Source organism: Cutaneotrichosporon cavernicola (genome assembly GCF_030864355.1).
Source record: "Cutaneotrichosporon cavernicola HIS019 DNA, chromosome: 4".
Lineage (NCBI taxonomy): Eukaryota > Fungi > Basidiomycota > Tremellomycetes > Trichosporonales > Trichosporonaceae > Cutaneotrichosporon > Cutaneotrichosporon cavernicola.
Genome location: NC_083396.1, coordinates 2,831,503 through 2,854,141, shown reverse-complemented (window position 1 = coordinate 2,854,141; position 22,639 = coordinate 2,831,503). Strand labels below are relative to the sequence as shown.

The 22,639-nt window shown below is 60.4% G+C and overlaps 9 protein-coding genes across 9 annotated transcripts; 5 read left to right on the top strand and 4 right to left on the bottom strand.

Moving 5' to 3' along the window:
• Window positions 1–335: 335 nt before the first annotated feature.
• On the bottom strand, window positions 336–4,604 carry CcaverHIS019_0410920 (uncharacterized protein; the record flags this gene model as incomplete). Its single annotated transcript, XM_060600998.1, has 3 exons — window positions 336–850; window positions 884–3,967; window positions 4,001–4,604. 3 exons carry the CDS (start codon window positions 4,602–4,604, stop codon window positions 336–338), a joined length of 4,203 nt encoding a protein of 1,400 aa, XP_060457537.1.
• A 364-nt stretch (window positions 4,605–4,968) lies between these two features.
• ENT3 (uncharacterized protein) lies at window positions 4,969–6,721 on the bottom strand (the record flags this gene model as incomplete). Its single annotated transcript, XM_060600997.1, has 5 exons — window positions 4,969–6,086; window positions 6,123–6,261; window positions 6,335–6,467; window positions 6,502–6,631; window positions 6,706–6,721. 5 exons carry the CDS (start codon window positions 6,719–6,721, stop codon window positions 4,969–4,971), a joined length of 1,536 nt encoding a protein of 511 aa, XP_060457536.1.
• Window positions 6,722–7,090: 369 nt separating this feature from the next.
• Window positions 7,091–8,334, top strand: CcaverHIS019_0410900 (uncharacterized protein; the record flags this gene model as incomplete). The annotated part of the gene is made up of 5 exons (XM_060600996.1): window positions 7,091–7,222; window positions 7,270–7,349; window positions 7,399–7,619; window positions 7,731–7,948; window positions 7,990–8,334. 5 exons carry the CDS (start codon window positions 7,091–7,093, stop codon window positions 8,332–8,334), a joined length of 996 nt encoding a protein of 331 aa, XP_060457535.1.
• Window positions 8,335–9,306: 972 nt separating this feature from the next.
• CcaverHIS019_0410890 (uncharacterized protein) lies at window positions 9,307–10,978 on the top strand (the record flags this gene model as incomplete). Its single annotated transcript, XM_060600995.1, has 4 exons — window positions 9,307–9,502; window positions 9,542–9,625; window positions 9,658–10,185; window positions 10,221–10,978. 4 exons carry the CDS (start codon window positions 9,307–9,309, stop codon window positions 10,976–10,978), a joined length of 1,566 nt encoding a protein of 521 aa, XP_060457534.1.
• A 1,435-nt stretch (window positions 10,979–12,413) lies between these two features.
• On the top strand, window positions 12,414–16,118 carry DIP2 (uncharacterized protein; the record flags this gene model as incomplete). Its single annotated transcript, XM_060600994.1, has 4 exons — window positions 12,414–12,665; window positions 13,171–13,911; window positions 13,951–14,826; window positions 14,862–16,118. 4 exons carry the CDS (start codon window positions 12,414–12,416, stop codon window positions 16,116–16,118), a joined length of 3,126 nt encoding a protein of 1,041 aa, XP_060457533.1.
• Window positions 16,119–16,658: 540 nt separating this feature from the next.
• On the top strand, window positions 16,659–17,857 carry CcaverHIS019_0410870 (uncharacterized protein; the record flags this gene model as incomplete). Its single annotated transcript, XM_060600993.1, has 5 exons — window positions 16,659–16,793; window positions 16,838–17,056; window positions 17,141–17,385; window positions 17,417–17,603; window positions 17,636–17,857. 5 exons carry the CDS (start codon window positions 16,659–16,661, stop codon window positions 17,855–17,857), a joined length of 1,008 nt encoding a protein of 335 aa, XP_060457532.1.
• A 225-nt stretch (window positions 17,858–18,082) lies between these two features.
• Window positions 18,083–19,156, bottom strand: CcaverHIS019_0410860 (uncharacterized protein; the record flags this gene model as incomplete). The annotated part of the gene is made up of 1 exon (XM_060600992.1): window positions 18,083–19,156. The coding sequence occupies one exon, from the start codon at window positions 19,154–19,156 to the stop codon at window positions 18,083–18,085; it is 1,074 nt and encodes a 357-aa protein (XP_060457531.1).
• Window positions 19,157–19,775: 619 nt separating this feature from the next.
• CcaverHIS019_0410850 (uncharacterized protein) lies at window positions 19,776–20,282 on the bottom strand (the record flags this gene model as incomplete). The annotated part of the gene is made up of 1 exon (XM_060600991.1): window positions 19,776–20,282. One exon carries the CDS (start codon window positions 20,280–20,282, stop codon window positions 19,776–19,778), a length of 507 nt encoding a protein of 168 aa, XP_060457530.1.
• A 488-nt stretch (window positions 20,283–20,770) lies between these two features.
• Window positions 20,771–22,624, top strand: CcaverHIS019_0410840 (uncharacterized protein; the record flags this gene model as incomplete). Its single annotated transcript, XM_060600990.1, has 5 exons — window positions 20,771–21,020; window positions 21,072–21,748; window positions 21,781–21,952; window positions 22,017–22,148; window positions 22,182–22,624. The coding sequence occupies 5 exons, from the start codon at window positions 20,771–20,773 to the stop codon at window positions 22,622–22,624; spliced, it is 1,674 nt and encodes a 557-aa protein (XP_060457529.1).
• Between the last annotated feature and the right edge of the window lie 15 nt (window positions 22,625–22,639).

Sequence of the window (22,639 nt, the reverse complement as noted above, 5' to 3'; positions counted from 1 at the left end):
GCGGTCGGGAAGTCGATCCCAGCACCCCAAAGACTCCTCGAGCGCAACTGTGCATTAACCAGCGTCGAGGGCTGTCAGCGAGTCCTCTGCGCGGAGCAGAGTCCGCATCCCCAATATCCTTGTCTACTTCCGCCTGACCTCTGAACCCCATACCACTCTGGTTGTCTATGTCGCCGAGACCAACACAGCCTTGGGGCAGCCAAGTCACCCACAGGTGACCACAAGTCAGAACTGGGACACGGAGAGAAGGTTAATGTGACCCTACATGGAGCCGAGCCGATTCCTCCAAGTCCAACTTACATCACTCGATACAGCGTATGCATAGTGGTACAAATCTAGTCGTCTTCATTCATCTGCTCCTCCTTATCCTCCGGTCTCTCTACCCTCCCAAGAGCCGCTGCGACGACGCCCACAGCGTCCAGCGGCAGCGGAAGGTAACCGAGGGTATACCGCCTCCTCCCCAGACATGCGAGGCGATAGAACTCTGGCCCAAGAAGCTCGTCGGATTTCTCAGAACGGCCAGGCGGGTTACGATGTTGCAGCACATGGTATGTCGCCGTTGCAGCGCCAGTTGCGGCCGGGCCCGATATGCCGAGCACAAACGACGTCGGTGGGAAGATGATGCGTGTCTCGCCAGTGCGGCCGGCCGGGAGGGTTACACAGAGGCGGTGCGTAAAGCCCGCCGCGGAGCCTGCCAGCGTTTCGTCCACAATGGATGCGTTCGGGTCGGCCAACATGCTCGGCGGAATGTTGGCCACGGGCGTGCGTGTCCGGTTCGGGCCCTCGCCTGACGGCTCGCACATGAGCAGGCTCATCGCGTCACAGTGGGACGCGTACAACTCCTTCCACGCTGCTGTCAGCTGCCATCGTGACCTTAGCTTACCATCAAGTTCGTCGGCGAACATCAGTCCGTGCCGGGTTACGCTCGCCCGCCACTCAGTCGCGGCCTCGGAGGCAAAGCTCCGCACGACCTCCCACACACGCGCGACTCTGTCCCGCGCCACGCAGCTGTCCATCTTGAGCGCCTGGACATCGAGTGCATCCCCGTTCCTGTCTGCCACCGCCACAACCACCGTCTCCCATTCCGGCACCCACGCGTAAGCCGCGTGCACAAAGCGCCAGCGGTTCAGCACGTCGTAGTTGCGCTGCGGCCAGGCCATGCTCAGCTCGGGTTTGGGCGTCGCCTCACCCGCGAGCGTGAAAGCATGGTAAGGCATCCAGACCTTGGGCATGTCAAGGGGCTTGCCGAACATTGTCACGCGGTCAACCTGGCGCGGCACCAGGTCGTAAACCTGGAACGCCACTGTGGCCAAGTTGGAAGGGTGCAAAGCTGACAGTGGGAGCGGGTACACCCAGTTCGTCTGGGCCTTAGGTGCTAGGAGCGGTGCGAGCGTGGCGTGCGAAAGCGTCGTCGCGGACGTAAGCACAAACACTACCGTCGGCTTCCCCCCCAGCGACGTGCCACGCAGGCGGCTCGCCGTGGACGATACCTCAACAGAGGGTACCGCAGCCACACCCTCAGTTGCAAGTTCGTGCGTGCCAGCCACGAGGGTGCCGAGGCGGTTCGCTTCAAAAACCTCGCCCATGTCTGTGAGGAAGTCCTGGGCACGCCTGACGTTGTATGCACCAGGCGCGCAGATCACGAACGCAGCGAGGTCCTTCGGCCCGCCCGACGGCATGAGTCCCAGTTCACGCCAGTACCGCAACGCGGCGACGCCGATGCGCAAGATGCTACTTCCATAGCCGGTGTTGACAGAAGGCTGCTCGAGCGAATACTTGTCGCCGTCCGCCAGCCCCGCAGCAACGTCGCTGATTGGCACACCGCCGCGCACTATCATAGATGGTGGGCGCCACACCTCGCGTGCAGTGGCTTCAGCCGTCTCGAACATGGAACGGAAGAACGAGTTGCGCACGAGCGCGTTGGCGAGCACCTCGATGTTGAGTGTTGGTTGCTGTGGCTCGCTGGAGTGCGGCGGCGGCGACTTCGGGGTAGGAAAGTCGGCGTCAGGTTTGATGTCGACCCACCCCGTCGCCCAAGTGCGTGCCAGCGTCGCGGCGGCGTTGATGTCGAACTGCAACGACGTCCACTCGCCGCCAACACATACGGTACCGTCGTATTCGACCTCGTCGTCGGACAGTGTCGGGATAGCCACGAGCTCGTTTGTGGGCGTCCGGTCATCGTACGATGCCGTACTGGAAGGTGTAGGTGGGGCGCCGGTGGTGACTGCCGACTCGCACTCCGAGTCACTGCCGTCGCTCTCAATGTCCCACGCCGTGGAGTAGGCAAGCGGTTCTTCCTTGTCCTTACCGGACACGCTTTCCCGTAGCCTCTCGACGCAGCTCAGTCTCAAGGAGGAAACTGTCGCTGCAGGCGAGGGTAAGCCGTATGCGAATTTTGGTCGTTTCCTTATGCCCAACTGCACAGACGCAAAAGCGTCTGGGACGATGTCGACATAACGGCGCTTCTGCGTCTCCTCCTCTGTCGTAGAGGGTGCAGGTTTGACGACGAGTTCCTCGATCACCTCGGCGAGGATGACTTCAGGTTCTGGCAAGGCTTCGTGCGTTACGGTCTCGGGCTCAGGCTCCTCCTCGGCGACAGGGGTAAGGCTCGCTGGTGTGACCTCAGGCAGGGGAATAGAAAGGGAGATGACCGCCGGGGTTGCGAGCACAGCCAGCTCCTTGCCAGTGTGGTCGTCCAGCGGCGGATGCGGAGCGTGGAATATCTTGGCGGGGCTTGTCTCGGCAGTCGGCGAGTCGAAGAAGTTGAAGTCGTCTTCTGTGACATCGCGCGGTGACCCCATTTTGCTGGACTGTTGGGTAGTGGTAGGCACTGGGGGTGGGAGCATCATGGGCTCAGCTACTGTCGCCTGGTCCGCCGCCTCCATGTCGGGCACGACAGTAGCCGCGTCGTCGTCCGCGTCCTCGCCAAACAAGTCCTCGTCCATACCCATGTTGACGTCGAGTGCATTGAGACGCGGCGTCCCAAACGCCGAAGTGGTGAACAGGTCCCCTGCGTCCGTGCCGACCGTTGGCGCGCGGCTCACTGCCCGGCTCGCCGTAGGAGCAGGCGACGTGTGCGCGGAGAACAAATCGTCAACGTCCGACTCCCTGCCAGCGTCGTCCATTGTCACATCGCCGTCTACCTCGGCCAGCTCAACGTCCTCCGGCTCAACGTCCTCCTCCTCATCCTCTGCAGGAGCGGTATAGCTCCCAAGGAAGTTGAACACCTCGGTCGCCGAGCCCATCAGATCAGTCGCAGAGCCGAGCACTGCGTCTGACGGTACGAGCTTGGCGGAGAGGGAGGGAATGCTGCGAGCAAGGGGTCTTGCCATATGTGTTGGCCAGACTGTGAGCACGCCGTTCGATCCTCGCCACTTGGAGGCGAGCGCGTGTGGGAGAGTGCGCGCGAGATCCTCCTCCCCCCGTTCCAATGGGACCCAGTAGACGCTCCAGTCGGCCGCCGAGCCGTGCGCCGCCTGCGCCGCGACGCGCGCCTCGGAACGCCCGTTCTTCCATCCAGGCCCAAGAGCTAGGTCGAACGCCGCGGATAACCGCACATCCTGCGCCGGGGTTGGTGTAATGGGAGCAACGAGGAGGGCGGGGAGAGCAAGTGGGCGGAGTACAAGCGGGTCCACGCCTGGGTCGGTGCCGTTTTGCAGCTGTGGGGCGCAACGAGGTAATGGGCGCAGCTGAGCAGTGAGGATTAGCTTGCCCGCCGCAGGGTGTAGTGACACAACGAACGGCGGATCGGCGAGCGTCGCGTCCGACGGGAGGAGGGACAGGCGCGCGCCAAGCTTCCACGCCACTTTCTCGCCGACCGCGCACTCGAGAAGCGGCCACGTTTCCGGCGGCGTGAACGTAGGGAAACACCTGTCCTCGCCGTCTGGCGCGAGGCAGGAGAGCGAGTGCCCGTGTTCCGGGCACGTCACGGTGTCCGCTATCCGTATTGGATCTGGTACATCGACCTCTGTATGTCAGCGCTGCCTCTTAGGAAGCATACCAGTGAGACCCAGCTCTTCGAGACCAGGGATAGGCGCGTCATCTGGCGAGAAGACCCAAAGTTCGCGCCTCTCGTCCCCGGGCTTTACGACGGCGCAGGGGCGTTTCAATGCCGCTGCAGTCACGTCGGTATCTGACGCGTTGATGGCGAGCCACGCACGCTCGAGCGCGTCGTTGCGCAGCCGCTTCAAGGTACGGGACGGCGATGGAGGGGGCGGGGGCGGGATGGCAGTTGTGCGGACGGGTGAGAGCTTGGCGTCGGTGGGCGCTGGAGTTGTGGGCTGACTCTTGAGAGCGGCCACTGGAGAGCGTAGGGCTGTTGGGCTCTTGATGTTGGGCAGGGAGAGGGTCGGCGACTTGGCCGGCGAGTGGGCGATGGCTGGGATCGCGAGGTGTGCCGGTGAGAGGCTGGGCGCCTCGGGCTTGGGATCGGGTGGGGCCTCATCAGAAGCAGGCGTGGCCGATTCAGGTGGAGGTTCGACCTGGACGAGAGGCGGCGCAGTGTACACGCGTACATAGAGGGTATCTGGTGCGTCGAGGAGCCACAGTCCCGGGACTGGGGTGGTTGGACGTAGAGGCTGGCCAGCTAAGATATCGGTGGCCATGCTACCTGTGGTTGGGCATACTGTTTTGGGAATGGGATAGGAGGATTAGAATAGAATGTTGGATTGATAATGTTGACGTGTTGGAAGGATGATTAGATTGATCAAGTGCGATGGAGGGAGGGAATTGTGACTGACAAGTGGGGGGGTAATGAAGGAAGGTGGATAGGGTGAGTATCTTCCCGCTCACACTTCAAGCTCAGTACAATACGATGGCTACTTTGCAAGCCAGTGTTTCAATCCCTAAAGAAAGGGAACAATGTGGCCCCACAATCAGAGTCCATCCCCCAATCAATGGTTGCTCCTCATCGCCATGTGTCATGTCCGTGGTAAATCACCCAGTATACGTCTAAAACTACAACTCTTACTACAGGAGGTCGAGGAGGTCGCCAGAGCCAGACGACGACGCAGGCTGGGCCTGGGTTTGCTGGCCTGCAGGCTTGGGAGCGCCCCACAGCCCAGCGTTCGTCGTCTCCTTCTGCATCTGGGCAATCGTCTTCTGGCCACCGCCCTGTTGTCCCTTGCTGGGTGCACCAAGCGAGGCCGTGAACAGGTCGTCAAAGGCCGATGCGCCCGTCTTCTTGGGAGCCTGGACAGGCGGGGAGGCTGGCTTGGCAGTCATGCCACCGGACATGCCTCCCATGCCGCCCAGGCCACCACCCATGCCGCTGCTCATGCCACCCATGCCGATTCCGCCCATAGGCTGTTGCCTCTGGGGCGAGGCCATGGCGGACATGCCACCGAACGACGGCTGTGTCTGCGCAACAGCCGAGGTCGAAGCAGCAGACGTTGGGGACAGAGGCTGAGACGACGCGTTGAGCATTGCGAAGAGGTTGGCGTTGGCACCACCCGAGGGAGCAGCAGGCGCTGCAGCGGCGGGAGATGTTGGGACAGGGCCAGAGGGAGCAGCACTCTGGAAGTCGTCAAAATCGTCGTCACCAAACGCGTCCACAGGGGCAGCAGCAGGCGCCGCAGGCTGGGCTGCTGAAGCCACAGGCTCGTCGTCAAAGTCAAAGAGGTTCACCTCGGGCTGCTTCTGCTGCTTTTTCGGCTCGTCCTTGGGCGGCTTAGGCGGGGCCTGCGTTGGGCGCGACGCCTGTGCGCTCGCCCCGCCGCTACCATTGCTCGGCCTGCGCGAGTCAAAGTCGTCGGCTCCCTCGTACTCGTCATACTCCTGGCGCTGCTGGGACGAGCTCGCGCGCGCGCTCGACCCGCGGTAGTCGTCGTCGTTGCCGTACCCGCCGTAACGTGAGCCCGAGCCGGAGCCCGAACCGCCGCCGTAGCCACCACCACCACCGCTGCCGCCACCGCCTGGGACGTAGGACTCGCTCCCGAACCCGCCGTACCGGCTCCCAGTGGCAGTGTTGAACATGCCACCCTCGTGGCCCTGGTACTTGGACCGGTTGGAGCGGGCCTTACGGCGCTCGGTGCGTATCTTGTCGACGTCACCCAGGAGCGCGGCGATCTCGTTCGAGCGGTTGCGGACTACTTGTCAGAGGCCGATTACCGGATTTGACTCACCGTTGATGCCCTGGTCCTTGCCCTTCTCGTCAATGTACTGGAAGTTTCTGAGCATCTTGATCGTAGAGATATGAGCACGCGCGTCGTCGACCACACGCTCGCTGCCATGCTTGATCAGGTACTCGAGGAGGGAAAGAGCCTGACATGTCAGCATTCGTCCCAGCACCGACGCGCCGCTCAGTCCTTGGGGCAGCGTACCGAGGAACACGGACCTTGTAGATCTGACGCCATTCCCGCGCCTCCTTCTCCATGAAGCGCGAATAGATGGTGGGCATGATCTCGTTGAAGTGCTGGTAGTTGTGCGTGCCCTGGGCAATCTCCTGCATCAGAGTCGACGAGGCGCCCCTGCTGTTAGCTTGGAGGAGGTAAGCATACTCACCAGGCGTCTTCGTTGGTCGCCTCGCGGACTTTAGCCTCCATCTCGGGGATGTTAAGGACGGCGTTCTTGGCCTGGTTGTAGTACGACTTGAGGTCGTACATGGTGATCTGGGACGCCTTGTTGGCGATGTCTGGCGTCAATGGATGCCAAAGGACATACAAAGGCGTCGGCGAGGCGCGCTCCAGGGCGATTTGAGGAACGCACTTTCAATCATGTCCATGTCGGGCGAATGGGCGATGGCCCTCGTTTACGCGTTTGACAATAGAAGGGGGAACGGGAAAGGGGGTGTGAGAGGTGTCAAGAGACGACGAGTAAACGGGAGATGATTGTTGAGAAGAGACGTAGATGTAGATGAGATGAAGGTTGGGGGTTGAACTGGTTGTGACGAGACACGTCCACGCTCGTACCGCTCTTCAGGGGTAAACCATGCTTCGCCGAGCGACCTCCACCAGGCGTCATCCTCCTCCATCTCTGCCACATTACTAAATCGCCGATTACCCACGGTGAGGTTGGCTTATTTGTGTTAGGTCTAATTGCCACCCAACCACTTTGTATTGTTGTTGTCGTTTCCCATCCTTCCTCGCCTACCATGTCAGTCAAAACAGAGGACATAAAGCCTCTGGTCAGCGTCGACGGTCACGATGTATTCAACATCCCCGTCGAGGAGGAGGAATTGGACGTCGCCCCCTCACATGGCCAATCCAAGATTTGGGCAATGAAGGTGCATCTTCTCAGCTGCGGTGATCACCACGTTCCAGCTGACCCCAGATCCCGCGCTTCCTTCTCGAGCGCTGGGAGCGTGTCAAGGAGGAAGGCGTGCATCTGGGGAGCTTAATCATCGACAACTCGTCAGTCAGGGGGACGGGGCTAGGAAGGTGGACTGGGACTAATGTGCAGTACACTCCCTCCAAAGATCACGCTCAAGTTACCTACCGAGGATGACAAGCAGCCACCAAACAAGCGCGCCAGGTTGAATGTGGAGGGCATTCCCGACGAGTATGAGGTCGTGATGCCCAGTGAGCGCGTGAAGAACACATACATCTTCAGCGAGAATGAGCGTGTGTGGGTGGCTCAGCCTGGGTCAGGCGAGGACTCTCAACGGCGCAAGCACCAGAAAGGTGAGTGTAAGCCTGGGTGGTGGTGTGGTTGCTTGACGCGTCACTGTCGGACTGTAACCTAGCGCCTCCGCCATGGACTGCTCGTGGCCGTTAGGCTTTCACTGACTCTAGCTAACCCTCGCCTAATCGGCGCGCTCGACCACGAAGCGAGCGTCCGCCCGGTGAAGAGCTCCAAGTACCTTAAGATCTTAGAGCAGCGCCGTCTGGACAATGAGAACTCGAAGCGGCCCATCATCCAGCTCGACGACAAGACCATGTCGCAGGCCAAGCTCAACCAGCTTGCCTCGGGCTTTGCCAACGCGTCTTCCAAGCTTGGCAAGGGCATGATTGTGAGTATCCGTCCAAGGTCGTCGACCGTAGCTGACATTAGATGGGGTCAGCCAAGGTCGGGTCCGGAGAGCGCTTTGCTCGCATGGAGCGCAAAGAGCTCAACCAGCGCCTGTTCCAGCTGTTCGGTGAGAAGCCGTACTGGAGTATCACTGCACTCAAGGCGACGTTGCAGCAGCCGGATACGTGGCTGCGCGAGGTGCTCAAGGACGTCGCGGTGCTCAATCGCGAGGGCCAGTACGCCAACATGTGGGAGTTGAAAGACAACTGGAAGGATGCTGAGGGAGACACCAAGCCTACCGTCGATGACGTTGACAAGGCGGAGGACGACAGCGACGAAGAGGAGGAGTCGGACGACGAGGACGAGCTCGAGCAAGTGGATGTCTAGGCAGAGCACAGCATTACTTCACACCGCATTGTCCAGTGAACGCTTTATGTATCAGTACATTGTATCTCAATCTCAGATGGGGTGAAGAGAAGTTTAGCCGCGAACGAACAGACACTGCTACGAGCTTGAACTAACAAGCCCAGGTGGAATGCGAGCTCACCTCTTCACGTTCCCACAACCCAGCCACGACTTACAGCAGACTTGGCAACACATCACGTCCAGCGTCATTGACGTCGACGATAGGCTGTACACTTCAACCCATAAAGCTAGCGTCATCATTCAGAAGTACTGTGTCCGGTGCCATGTGCCACTGGGAGCTTACGCGTGGATCGGTTCATCGGACCCTTGTGTTCTGGTCATAACAGAAGCCCATGATGCCTGCTTGACACAGAAACCCAAGGCAGTTCGGTGCAGCAGCCTCCGTCTTGCAAGACAGGACTAACGTAACTACTCTCTCTGGGCCGCGCATCTCGGTTCAAGATGACGACAAGGTATGGGCACCACGGAGTTCATGGACATGGACTTCGGATCAGCGTCGACTTCGGATTGTGCGAATGAACGAGAGCAGAGTCAGTCCTTAGAGGGTCAGTTAGAGACATATCCTCTGCAAGTCCACAGAGCAGAGGCTGGCTCACTTGAGTCACAGCTAATGGCTTTTGATTCGGATCTGGCAAGATGCATAGGGCTCTTCTCCAGGATAAAGCGGTGCCGTCACTGCCGTACAAGCATATTGAGCTCGACGACGCCATCCAATAAAGGAAAACTCGTCTATTCCGCCCTTGTCCTTACCAAATCACTAGTCAAACTTGGCTTGGCATTTCTTGGCACCTTAATACACGACGTTGCCCGCTCCTCACGGGAAGCAACCCTACACCTCATAGAGTTACAGCGCTCATGCATCCGCCCTTCCAGATGAACGGGTATCCCAGCACTTATAGTCACCAGGCTTTGACTTGTCCTCTGCATCTCATCATGATCCTCATTAGCCTTCTCCTCGCCTTACCAGCCGTGTTGGCCAGCGGCGTCACCCCCGCGTCCAAGTATGTCCTCGGCGCACGCTCGCCCAACCTCCAGGCGCGCCAGGTCATCGAGTTATGTGCCGGTTCCCCAGTCTTCGAGCGCTGCGGTGGGCCATGGTGCGCCCCACAGGGCATGTTCTGCTGCGGCCGTAGGTCCTCATATTATATATATATATATCTAACGGAAGAGGGCGCATGCCCCAACGGCGCCACCTGCCTCGACTCGCGGTGGTGTTGCTTCGAGGGCCTCACTGAGGAACAATGCCGGGCCAGTAAGGACAGTAAGGGAGCCGACTGATGCCAGTGATCGCCGAGGCCAGCTCGATGGTGCAGGATCCCTCTGCTATCGCTAGCATGCTCACTCGCTCGGACATTATGAGCATTCTCACAGGTTCATTTACCGGCATTCCTACTGGGTTCCCCACCGGAATGCCCGGCATGCCCTCGTTGCCTGCGGGCGGCGCAGGTGGCGCAGGTGGCGCAGGTGGTGCAGGCGGGGCGGAGAATAACGTAGAGCCAACCCAGTACGCTCTTACCTCTGGGACCGAAGGCTTTGGAACCGGAGGCTCTGGCGCCTCCCCATCTGGCAGCACGGGAAACTCCGGCACCTCTGGCAGCACGGGAAACTCTGGCACCTCTGGCAATCCTGGGTCCGGGGGCGGGAAGAGCAACCCTCGCGTCCTAGGAATGAACGGGATGAAGCGCCGCACCATCGACCTCGACATCGAAGTCGAGCTCATCAACGCTTGGCTAACCGAAATCGCATGCACCGTTGAGTTGGTGAGCAAGTTTACCAACGAGACGAAATCGACGATCAAGTTTGAGATTGGCCGTGAGTCGCTGTCATTTGTAGTTTGTTGACGGCAGCGGATGTTGCGGGTTTCGCTCTTTCGCACACATGCGGAACTGAAGCTAACCTCACTATGTCGCAGAGTCTGTCGGGCGGCTTAGCGGGGATCGTCCAGGACACAAACGTCAGCCTAGACGCGATTATCCCGAACCCCCCGCCAAGTAACAAGAGCGCGCCAGCGGGGGAGGTCATTAACTGGAATTGCTGGGTGTCGTATGTGTTCAAGCGCGACGAGTCGCGCAGCCAGCTTGACGAGACGATCAGCCTCATCTACGAGCTTCCACCGGCCCAGCCCCTGGGAGGCGTGGGCGGGAGCTCGGACTCGGCCAACGGAACCGGGTCCGGGGCTGGCTCAAGTGCAGGCTCTGGTACCGGGTCCGGGGCTGGCTCAAGTGCAGGCTCTGGTACCGGGTCCGGGGATGGCTCAAGTGCAGGCTCTGGTACCGGGTCCGGGGATGGCTCAAGTGCAGGCTCTGGTACCGGGTCCGGTGCTGGCGATGGTGGAGCCTCAGGTGATGGTTTGGGGCTGAGCTCTCGCCAGAACTGGGGAAGGATCAACGGCATCACGCTCTACAGCGACGTGAACGAGCTCGCCAAAGTCGTTATCGGTGACAAGCTTGTCATCGAGAGGGACCCATCTGTGAATGCCAGCACGGCGAACCAGACAGGTTCCGGTACCCCTGGTGCCGGTGGGACTTCCGACTCGGGCGCGAGTACGCTTGTCATGCCTGTTGCTCTTGCTGCGCTCGTCGTGGCGGCGGCTCTCCTCGTGTAAGCTTCATACTTTTTTGTGTTCAAACTGCATCAATGCCAATGGTGACGCCGCGTTTGATCGCGTAAACACTGCCGATTTAAGCCTTCGCGCTTCGGGGTTGACTGACTCTGGTTGCGTAGACATAGACGTCCCTACTAACTTGTAACCGTTCGCTTACGCCCAGGGCAAATGTGTGGAACTATTGGCGACTTGAGCCTGCGTCTCGTTCCACAAAGAGAGCGTCGGCGTTCCACCCACTTCATGGATATGCAATAGGGTGGCCGAGGGGTTCTGCCTCGTTGAATTATTGATTTGACGTAGTCAATCGCTGATATCAGCCTGTTCCTACTACCATTCTCTGTCCGACTTACACTTCCGACACTGTTCCTCCGTTTCGCCAGCGAAGCAGCACGTCGCGCCGTTGGACCATGCATCGCCTATGTATTTTTTCAGCCTTGTCTGATGGGAGATTTGCTTCCAAAACAGAATATGCTGACGGAGGCACACCGCGGGAAGCTGCAGATCGTGAAGACGAGTGAGCCGGCGCATGTCATGATCTGGCGCGCGTGGGCATTGGGCGAGCGGCCATTGAGCTCGTGCTTGGAAGCTTCGGTGACGCTCCTCGCGGGACAGTGAGGCCAGGAGTAAGCTGGTTATGAGGAGCATGGCGAGGAGTGCAGTGGGCAGGTTAGAGCAAGACGTCTATCAGGAATGGGTTGACTCGCCCGAGCGGCGCAGGGGGCGGCTTTGGAGGCGCGGAAGCCTGGGCGTGGTAACTCTAGAAGCACACTTCCTGGAGGGTTATCACAAAGGGACGAGGAGAAAGGTTGGCAAACGTCTGTCCATACTGTAGTTTCGAGACTGGCGAGTCTGGTCGCAAGACAACTGCGAAACTAGTGACAACTCTGAAAGGAGTTGTTGGGCACCGACGGGATCGGGAAGGACGGAATTTGATAGTGGCATCCACCCAACATGCATTTTCAACAGATTTTGACCACACACGTTAAGGTTATCGATGGCGCCGGTTCTCCTCAGAATCCAAATCGGTTGCCATGCTTGGTGTCCTCTGGGAGAAATATTGGCGGGTTCGTCTTGTCAGTTTACAGGATGAAGGCTATGTCGCCGAGTTGGTCGGAGGTCGACGTCCATGATTCTCTCCATCCTCCATTCAATGCGACCATGCACATGAGCACATCATAACGGTGTGATGTGCACAGAGCGTTCAGTGTCTGCGACTTCATCAAAGTCTCGAGGGACTGGCGAGGAGCCATCCGTCAATGGTGACCACATGGCGATGGCTCCGCCTTTGATCGCACATCGCATTCTCATCATCGACAATGTGCATTGTCCTCTCGCACTTTGTGTGGTTGCGATCATTGCGACTGATGCACCCGCCGTGGACATATAGCTGGCTGACTATCGTTCTACTCTACTGACCCCTAACTATTCGTTCACAATGGCCTCCATCTCCTCCCTCGGCCTCGGCCTGTGGCCCTTCGGCTTACGTTCGCCCTCAGCGCCGTCCAGCCCGCTCATCCTCCCAGCCGTGCGCGGTATCCGGACGATCCAACTCCAAGTCCTCATCGATGCTGCCAACCCTCCTCCGCCCACCGGTCTCACGTACGCCTGGCACGTCATCCTCAAGTTCTTCGGGATGCTAAAGAGGTCGGGTTCGAGGACCTCCTCTCTCCTGCACCCGGTGCGGATGGTGAGGTGCTCAAGTGGAAGTGACACTGGCCCTCCGTTGGAGCTATCACCTCTTGGTTCCTGGAGACGTGGTACTGGAAGCGCGAGGAACCTCTGACTCAGCGGGGGCGATGGGAGGATATCCACTTCTGGTACGGGCCGATGGAGGTGTGAAGGACAAAGAGGAGCGACATAACGTCCTGAAAAATTGTAGCCCCAATAGTACCTAGTCATCACTCCCGTCCTATCACTGTTCTGTATCGTTTCGTCCCGCGTTGCACTTGGAGATGGAGAACACGAGAGACGAGAGGGAGCTGCACATGGCCGGTGGAGGGTGGAGAGTTAGTCAACACCGTCACGTGACAAACCGACGGAACCTAATTTTCGGCGCGAAGTTCTGGTGAATGACCACTTGACCGATACTGACCCATCGCAATCTACACAGCGAGTAAACACCATGTCCCGCACATACATGCGCCATGGGCCTACACAGGTGAGGCGAGCTCTTCCGGAGAGGCTGACAGCAGGCCTTTGGTGTAATCTGTTCCCCAACAGCAAACAGTAGCTACGATGGGCGCCTCGCATATGTCGCCGGATGGGAGGACGTGCTGGTGTGGGACGTGAAGCGCGGCGAACTCGCATCAATGTGGCACGCGACCGGTGTCACATCGCCCATCACATACCTTACGCCAGCGCCAGCTCCCGAAGAATCTACCTCCTCCACAGCGCGCACGTTCGCCGTGAGCTATGCGGACGGCTCGATCCGTCTTTGGTCGTGGGATCCCGAGACGCCGGGCGTCGAGGCCGTCGAGGTCGTCACCTTCAACGGACACAAGAAGGGAGTTTCGGCGCTTGCGTGGGACGCCGATGGAGGTCGCCTCGCTTCCGGTGGCAGCGAGGGCGAGGTCGTCGTCTGGGACCGCGTTGCTGAGGTCGGCCTGTTCCGTCTCCGCGGGCACCGTGGACCTGTTACCAGCCTCCACTTCATTCCCCACCCAACCCTCGGCGCTACCCAGCATGCTGGATACCTACTCACGACGTCGCGCGACACGTACCTCAAGCTCTGGGACTTGAGCACGCAGCACTGCGTGCAGACAGTGGTTGTTGGGCGCAGCGAGGTGTGGTCATGCGCGGTCAAGGATGAAGAGGAGGCCGAGGATGACGGGCGATGGCTCATCCTCACGGGCAGCGGTGACGGTGAGGTACGCGCGTGGACGATCGACAAGGCCGCCCTGGCCGAGGGCCTGAAGGAGAACGAGAACGGAGAGGTGAGCTTTCAGAATGGTCTGGTCCACAGCTAACAGCAGCTTCCCAAACTCGTGCTCCCGCTCTGCACTGTGCCATTGCCGCCGTCGACGCATCCCGTCTCGCAGTTAGCGTTCCACCCGACCCTCCCTGTGATCCTGGCACAGACGTCGGAGCGCACGACAGCTGTCCTGCGCCTGCGGTCAGAAGAGGAGGTGGCGGCAAAGCGCGCACGGCGGAAGAAGCGCGACCGCGAGAAGAGCAAGAAGAAGGGCGTCGATGTCGAGGAGGAGGCAATGAACGAGGAGCCCATCGCTTGGGAAGACCGCGTGACAACCTGGTGTGTCGTCAAGGCCAACGCCAAGGTCAAGTCATTCTCCCTCGGCGAGGACGGCGCCAAGTCGATGTCTCTCCTCCTCGCGTTGGCGAACAACTCGCTGGAGTCGTACTCTGTCCCGTCTCCACAGGGAGCGAAGAAGAGCAAGCTCGCCGATGGGAACGCCCCCGAGCCGGCAAAGGTGCACTCGGTCGAGCTGGCGGGACACCGACAGGACGTGCGCGCGCTCGCAGTGAGCAGCGACGACCAGGTCCTCGCGTCGGCTGCGAGTGGCACGCTCAAGGTGTGGAACATGCGATCGACGGCGTGCTTGCGCACCATGGAGTGCGGGTACGCGCTGTGCTGCACGTTCTTGCCTGGCGACCGCCACGTCGTCGTGGGCACCAAGGCCGGCGAGCTGCTGCTGTACGACGTCGCCGCGTCGGTCCTTCTTCAGCGGTACGAGGCGCACAAGGGGCCCGTGTGGGCCTTGCATGTGCGCCCAGACGGCCGTGGCCTCGTCTCGGGTAGCGCCGACAAGGATGTCAAGTTCTGGGACTTTGAGATGCGGGAAGAGGGCGAGGGCGAGCGCGTGGTCAGCCGCCTCGGCGTTGAGACTATTGTGAGCTACAATACTCCTTGTTGAGCTAACAGCAGTACAAGAACAAGCAGCTCGCGCTGGTTCACGTCAAGACCCTCAAGATGACGGACGACGTCTTGGCCGTCAAGTACAGCCCCGACGGGCGTTTGCTGGCCGTCTCGCTCCTCGACTCGACAGTCAAGATCTTCTTCGCCGACACGCTCAAGTTCTTCCTCTCGCTGTACGGGCACAAGCTCCCCGTTCTGGCGCTGGACATCAGCAGCGACTCGAAGCTGATCCTGACTTGCTCTGCCGACAAGAACGTCAAGATCTGGGGCTTGGACTTTGGCGACTGCCACCGCTCGCTCTTTGCGCACGACGACAGCGTCATGTCCGTCGCGTTCGAGAAGAACAGCCACTACTTCTGGAGCGTGGGCAAGGACCGCGTGCTCAAGTACTGGGACGGCGACAAATTTGAGCTCATCCAGAAGCTCGAGGGGCACCAGGGCGAGATTTGGGCTCTCGCCGTCTCGCATCAGGGCAGCTATGTGGTGACTGGATCGCACGACAAGAGCATCCGCATCTGGGAGAAGACGGATGAGCCGCTCTTCCTTGACGAGGAGCGGGAGCGGGAGCTCGAGGCTGCTCACGACGCCGCCCTCGTCGACTCGATGAACCGCCTCGACACCGAGGACGGCGACGGGGAGGGAGAAGCCGAGGCTGTGCAGAAGCAGACGGCCGAGACGCTCATGGCCGGCGAGCGGATCATGGACGCGCTCGCGCTCGCCGATGCGGACCGCGAAGCGACGGAGGAATGGGAGGCTGAGAAGGCACGTCTCGGTGACGCGGGCGCCTCCCTTCCCGCGCCAGCGAAGAACCCCGAGCTGGCGGCCCGCGGCGTTGAGGCCGACGAGCACGTCTACAACACGCTCGCATCGATCCCGGCTGCACACATGGAAGATGCGCTCCTCGTCCTGCCGTTCCGCAACGTCATCTCCCTCCTCGGCTACCTCGACGCGTGGGCCGTCGCAGACAGGGATATTGTCCTAACTGCGCGCCTGTTGCATTTCCTGATCCGGACGCACCACGCCCAGATTGTCGCTAACCGCGTCATGCGGGCACGACTTGTCTCTCTGCGCACACACGTCCGGTCTGCGCTCGGACGACACCGCGCTCAGATGGGATACAACCTCGCTGCGCTCCGGTTCCTCCGCGCTCGGTGGGAGGGGGAACGCACTGCGGGCTTGCTGGAGGAGGAGGGTATGGATGAGGAGGCTGTCCGCCGACGACTCGAGGAGAGCCGAACGAAGCGGAAGCGCGTGGCGGTTGTTTGATAGACTTGCATGCATCATTACACATCGGCACGTCATGACTGATTGTACCAACTGTGCGTCGCCAAAGCGAGGCCTTCTGTGCAGGAGAGTTGCCTCATCGTGGTTGGAGAAAGTTGGACATCCCGTTATCAGCTGTCCTTGGTCGCAGATGCGGGCCTCAAGTCGTCTTCTCTTCCTCTTTAAGCCTTTGCTTTACAGACATTCATCCCACTATGGTCCCAGCTAACACAGACCGGATCAATCAAAGACGACATTGTGAAGCGCTACTGGGTCGACGAGGTGCTGGAGGCCACGTAGATACAGGAGATGCAACGGGATGAAAGAGTGAGGGGCAGATAAGCCTCGGTATCTTCCGATCCCGATCTAACCGACCTTGTCCATGGTCATCTGACCACATCATCCTCAGCGGGGGCATGAGCATACGCGTCAGAAGCAAGCGAATGCAAGCAAGCGCACACGACACCGCAGCGCGGCTGCTCTTGTCTGCTATTGTCTGCTCTTTCTCGTGACAACATTCCTTCTAGTACTGCACAACACACAATGACAATCTCCGACATCTCGCGCTATCCCGACCCCGTGTCAACGGTGCGGCGCAAGCTCCGCACCGACGGCGACCGTGTGCAGGGCAAGTGGGATCTGGGGGACATGCAAATCGAAGGCAACGAGGGTGGGATTGTGAGTGTCGAGCCGCAACGCTAGCGGACGCTAGCTGACCCCAGATCCCGACGGACCACCTCGGCTGGCTGCCGTCCCTGCCCGCCGACGCACCTATTGAAGACATCCGCGCGGCCTACGAGCGCGACGGCGTAGTACACCTTCGTGGCCTACTTCCCATTGAGCAAGTCATGGCGGTACGGCGGCAGTTCTTCGAGAGCGTACAGCACACCGGCGTGTTGAAGGAGGGGACCGAGCCTGTCGAGGGCATCTACTCTGGTCTTGTGAGTTGCCACCATCCACCGTCCACCATCCATGCCCACCTGGCCCGTGCGCAACGCCGCCCCCATCTTGGCCGCTGACCCCAGGGCGCACAGGATCCCTCGATCGCTCGCGAACACCGCCTCGAATCCGATGACCTCCTCCTCAACCATCGCACACAGGCCAACCACGAGAAATACCTGTGCGATTTCGCCGACCACCCTCTTATCATGGAGATGGCAACCCGGATCAAAAGCGGGTGGAAGAAGCCTTTCCGTTTCCGGATGCAGCTACTCCGTACCAATATCCCACACGCGTACCGTTGCGCCACGCGAGTACATTATGACCAAATGTGAGCCCCAACCAACTCGAGCTGACAATAGGTATCTCCGCGGGATGGAGCCTGATGCCCTCACGGCGTGGGTGCCGATTGGCGATATCACCCCACTCGGAGGCGGCCTCATGTACCTAGAGGACAGCGTTACGATTGGCGAGGAGATTGAGAACGGCTTCATCGAGTGGAACAAGGACCTGCCCGACGACGAGCAAATTGATGCTTTCAACATCAACGTGAGTTGGAGAGAGAGCAGGTCTGATTCCAGATGCTCGAGGGAGGCGGACTTACGCGTGACTGCCGCGCGTTTGCGGAACAGACTCGCCGCCGCTGGCTCATTGCCAATTACCAGGCTGGCGACGTTGTCTTCCACCACTGCACCATGGTACATTGCAGTGCGAACAACGAGGACCCAGACGAGCGGATCCGCTTCGCGACCGACGTGCGCTTTGCGGACAAGGAGGCGGCGTTCGAGGCCCGGTGGTGGTGATGCGGCGTTCGAGGACCGGTGGTGGTGATACACCGTAGAGATGTAGAGTAGTCAGAAGTGTGAGTAACATTCAGTAGGAGGGGGAGGGGGGAGGGGGGAGGCGGAAAAAGGGGTTGCTGATCTACCAAGTGGATTGGAGCTGACGCGACTGACCTCGGCGTAACCTCGCTGACTTGTCGTGCATGAATTACTGGTTATTACCTATCACCAAATCACAATCACCAATTACACAGCAATAACAGCACCAGCACACACAAGCAACACCCCAACCGCAGGACGAACAATGCCACCACCACTAGCCGGCGTCTGCAGCGCAGTCGTCTTGGCCGGCGAGGGCGCTGGCGCCGTAGTCTCGTCGGTCGGGTTGGGGCCCGCCGGGCCCAGGTCCTTGGGGTTGGTCGTGGCCGGCGCCGCCGTCGTGGGGTTAGGTCCTGCAGGACCAAGGGCGTCCTTGTTCGTCGTGGCTGGGGTTGGGACCGTGTCGGTGTTAGGGCCGGCTGGGCCCGCGGCAAGCGCGGTCGGCTGGTACAGAAGACTGCTGAGGGCGTTGTTGTCGATCGAGCCGGTGACCGTGATGACTGTTACGGGAGGGTTGACTGGCTGTGTGGCAGCGCCGGGGGCGGGTTGGGTGTCTGCGGGAGCTTGGGTCGCCGGCTCAGGCTGGGGGCTCGCGGCCGGCTGCTCGGGCTGAGGCTGGGGACTCGCGGCCGGCTGCTCGGGCTGAGGCTGGGGACTCGGGGCCGGCTCTGGCTGGGGACTCGGGGCAGGCTCTGGCTGAGGACTCGGGGCTGCCTCTGGCTGAGGACTCGGGGCAGGCTCTGGCTGAGGACTCGGGGCAGGCTCTGGCTGAGGACTCGGGGCAGGCTCTGGCTGAGGACTCGGGGCAGGCTCTGGCTGAGGACTCGGGGCAGGCTCTGGCTGAGGACTCGGGGCAGGCTCTGGCTGAGGACTCGGGGCAGGCTGTGGGGCTGGACCCGGTGTCTGCTGCTGAGGTTCCTGGGGCTCATTGGGGGAAGCCTGGGGTTCCTGTTGAGGGCCTTGGGGTTCCTGTGGAGGTTGGGGAGCCTGAGGAGCCTGAGGAGCCTGAGGAGCCTGAGGAGCCTGAGGAGCCTGAGGAGCCTGAGTGGCCACCGGCTCAAAAGTCGGTAACGCGCCGGTAATAACAAACGTCTTGGTTATGGTGACCTCGCCATGTTCACCACCCACACCGTGGGGCGCCTCGGGAGGGACGTAGCGAATGTCGGTGACGGTGACTGTCTGGGCCGCTACGGCGATAAGGAAGGGTAGGAGTGGGAGCATGGTGTGTATGTATGGTGGATCTTGAGGCAGTGCGGTGGAGATGGGAAACAGTGGGAGGAGATCCAGGCGGTGGAGATGGGAAACAGTGAGAGGAGATCCAGGCGGTGGAGATGGGAAACAGTGACAGGAGATCCAGGCGGTGAAGAGACTGGACAGAGCGGATTATATGACAACTGCCACAGTGATCTGGATGAGATCATCCATGACGCTCTGCACATGCGCCTGCGCCTGCGTCTCAGTCCTAGGCGCCCAAACTCGATGGCACATGATGACGGTCAGAGGTGTCGGGGCTATTCTGGCAGGCGCAGGGGCGCATTAACCGAGAGGGGTGGACTCGTGCATCGTGTGTCGCGAGCACGAGGAGCGAGTCGTCCGGAACTAGCAAGGGAAGCGAGTTTTCCACAAGACGCCTAAGCAGAGCATGTGCTCCGCCAAGCCGAGAGGTGCTCACACATCAGCCAACGCAGGCAGTCCAACGGAAATGCCGAACAAACAAACGATTTCACAGCTCTTGAGTGTTCGAACACATCTGTCTCGTCCTGCTAATGGTAGATTCAATTCGTGCATACTAAAGCCATTGCATTCAAGCTTTCAACTATATAGCCCTTGTCCTAGTATCTCATAACGCCATTGCAGCTCCTAGGCCAACGAGCACCATGGCGAGGGCAGGACTGGCGATCCTGCTTCCGCTCTTGGGTGTGGGAGTAGGACTTGGCGCCGGGGTGGGCGTTTCGGCAGTAGGAGGGGCCGTCGGCGTGGGCGTTGGCATGGACGCGGGAGGGGTGGGGGTGGTAGCGGGGTTGGCCGGGGTTGTGGGAGCAGGAGAGGCTGCCTGGTCTGTAGGGGACGGGGCCGGAGTCTGATCGGTGGCGGAGGTGGGAGCGACAGTGGGAGTCGCGGGAACCTGCTGACCGTCGGTATTCTTGGGGTTCAGGATGCTGCTGAGGGCCGCCTGGTCGACGCTGCCGGTGATAGTTATTATCGTCGTCGGGGCGAAGGGACCGCCGTTGGTCTGAGCATCGGGCGGCGGCGGTGGCGCCGGCTGGTTGGCTGGAACTGTGACCGTGACGGTGACAGTCTCTTGGGCGATAGCGGCGACTGCGAGGAGAAGGAAGATTGGACGCATGCTTGCTGAGGAAAAGTTGAGGAGCGGTATAGGATTTGGAGAGGCGAAGGTGAAGGATGTGTTAGACGTCGGATCGAGTTATATCCAGAGCAGTGAAGATGGTCCGATTGTGGGATGGTGCCAGGAGAGTTTTGTCATTGCGCCCTCCCAGGCATTGAGCGAGCAAGCACAGCATGACGACCTCGAAAGCCAAGCCGCCCCAATAGATGGCCGGCAGCTAGCGTCCTGGCGTCACTGGTGACTCCATCTCAATAGCGCCCTATTCCTCGCTGTGGTTGTCTACTCGTCAGACGAAATGCGACATTTGGGGGCCACAGTCATGCCCCTCGTTTTGTCTCCAGTTTCTCGCGTTTCCTCGTGGATGGGTCACTTGGCAGGTCAAGTGCCACCCGCCACATTTACCACACATCCGCCAGGCACGCCGACGCTGACCTCCACCTCCACATGACTTGACCCAACTTTGGTTCCACCAACACCACCACCGCCCTATGTCCTTTACCGCCCTCCGCGCAGCGCGCGACGCCCGGCACGCGCCCCAGCGTCGTGTGGCTTCGTCACTGTCTGCGGGCGCTGACGAGGCTCGTACGGCTGAGCGGCCGGACACACAATCCGCCGCGCGCAGCGCCCCCGATCCAGAGGACGCTGCGCTCTTCCCCGAGCTCTCCGACACGCCGCTCGAGGTCCGTCAGACCGCGAACCACGGGAGGGGGCTGTACGCCCGCCAAGCGATTTCACCGGGTACGTCCCATTCCCTACAAGCTGGTCCCATTCCCTACAAGCTGACAGAAGGCACGACTCTCCTTCGTACAACCCCGCTCTCCGTCCTCTCCACCTCGCACCTTTTGACACACTGCAGTTTCTGCCATGCAGAGACAAAAGTATCTCGATGTGCGAGATGTAAGGCTCTGCACTACTGCTCTTCAAAGTGCCAGAACGCCGACTGGAGCGACCATAAGCCCGAATGCGCAGCCCTAACTCGCCTTCGAAAGATGTGGGCCGCGACATACCCGGAAAAGGCGCGGAGGGGAGAGAACGGCTTCGTCCCGCACGAAGCTATCCGAGGCCTAGGGAGGCTGTGTTGGTCTCGCCAGAGAGGAAAAATGGGTTGGGCGCAGGTGGCAAGGATGGAGAGTCATGCCGGCCAAAGCCAAGACCTCGGACTGGGAAACCAGGTCAACCATCTCCGCCACTACCTCGGTGCGGCGGAAGGTGAAGGCGACCTCCTCCACCCGGCCGATATGGCAAGCTTTGGATTCAACAGCGCTAGGGAATTGCTCGACCTCGCCTCGGCGTTCGCTGTGAATTCATTCACGCTATCCACGCCCGACCTCACGCCTATCGGTGTGTCCACGTCCCCGCTCGTCGCGCTGTGCAACCACTCATGCTGGCCTAACGCCGTCGTCGTTTTTCCCTCTGGTAGAGAGATGTGCGTTGTCGCCATTGCGGATATCGCGGCCGGTGACGAGGTGAGTTTCCGGTTGGTGCCGAGTTGACCCAGATCCTCACGGCGTACATCGACGTCTCGCTACCGCTTGCTGAGCGGCAGACCGACCTACATGCGCGGTATGGGTTTGCGTGCGACTGCTCGCTTTGTATCAACGGCGAAGATTGGCCTGATCCGCGGTGGAGCGTCCTGCATCCTGGATGTGGAGGTATTGCACCGATGCCTGGTGAGTCCGGCAATTCGAATTGAACGAGCAGTGGTAACAACCCGGTTCAGCGAGTTGACATCAGACCTCTCGCTCCCGGACGACGCAGAGGTACTCTGCACCTGCGGCCAGACCTTTACCACCCCTATACCGTCGCTCCGCGGCCTCATAGAGGCCGGAAAGCGCCTCCTCGCAGCCGACGAGGACGGGGAGCTGGGTAGGCCAGCCTGGCAAGTGGAGCTGATGACAGACCGCGACGCTGCCATATCCCAACTATCCACGCTCGTCCCGGCCCTCAGTGCACGTCTGCCGGCCAGCGCACATCCCCTCCTCCCCCTCCTGCGGCTGTATGCACTGCAGCTGACGCCGCCATCTCGCGAGCAGAGGGCTTTCGTTATCGGTCTCTTGAGCCAGGCAGCGGCGGGAGCGCGCGCAGCACACCCGCCCAACCACCCCAATGTGGGGGTTATCCTCGCCGAGCGCGCAAAGATCATGGCTATGGATTCGGGAGAGGAGCGGGTCATGCTCGACTCTGCTGGGCTTGCACGGCGTAGAGGCGAGCTTGTCGCTGCCGTCTCTGCACTCCGGGAAGCGGCGGCTGCGTGTGAGGTTGGTTTTGGAGGAGGCGAGGTGGCCATGTCGATGCGGGGCTTGGCGGCCGAGTGTGAGCGCGAGGTGGACATGATGCGTTAGACCAGACCTAGACTC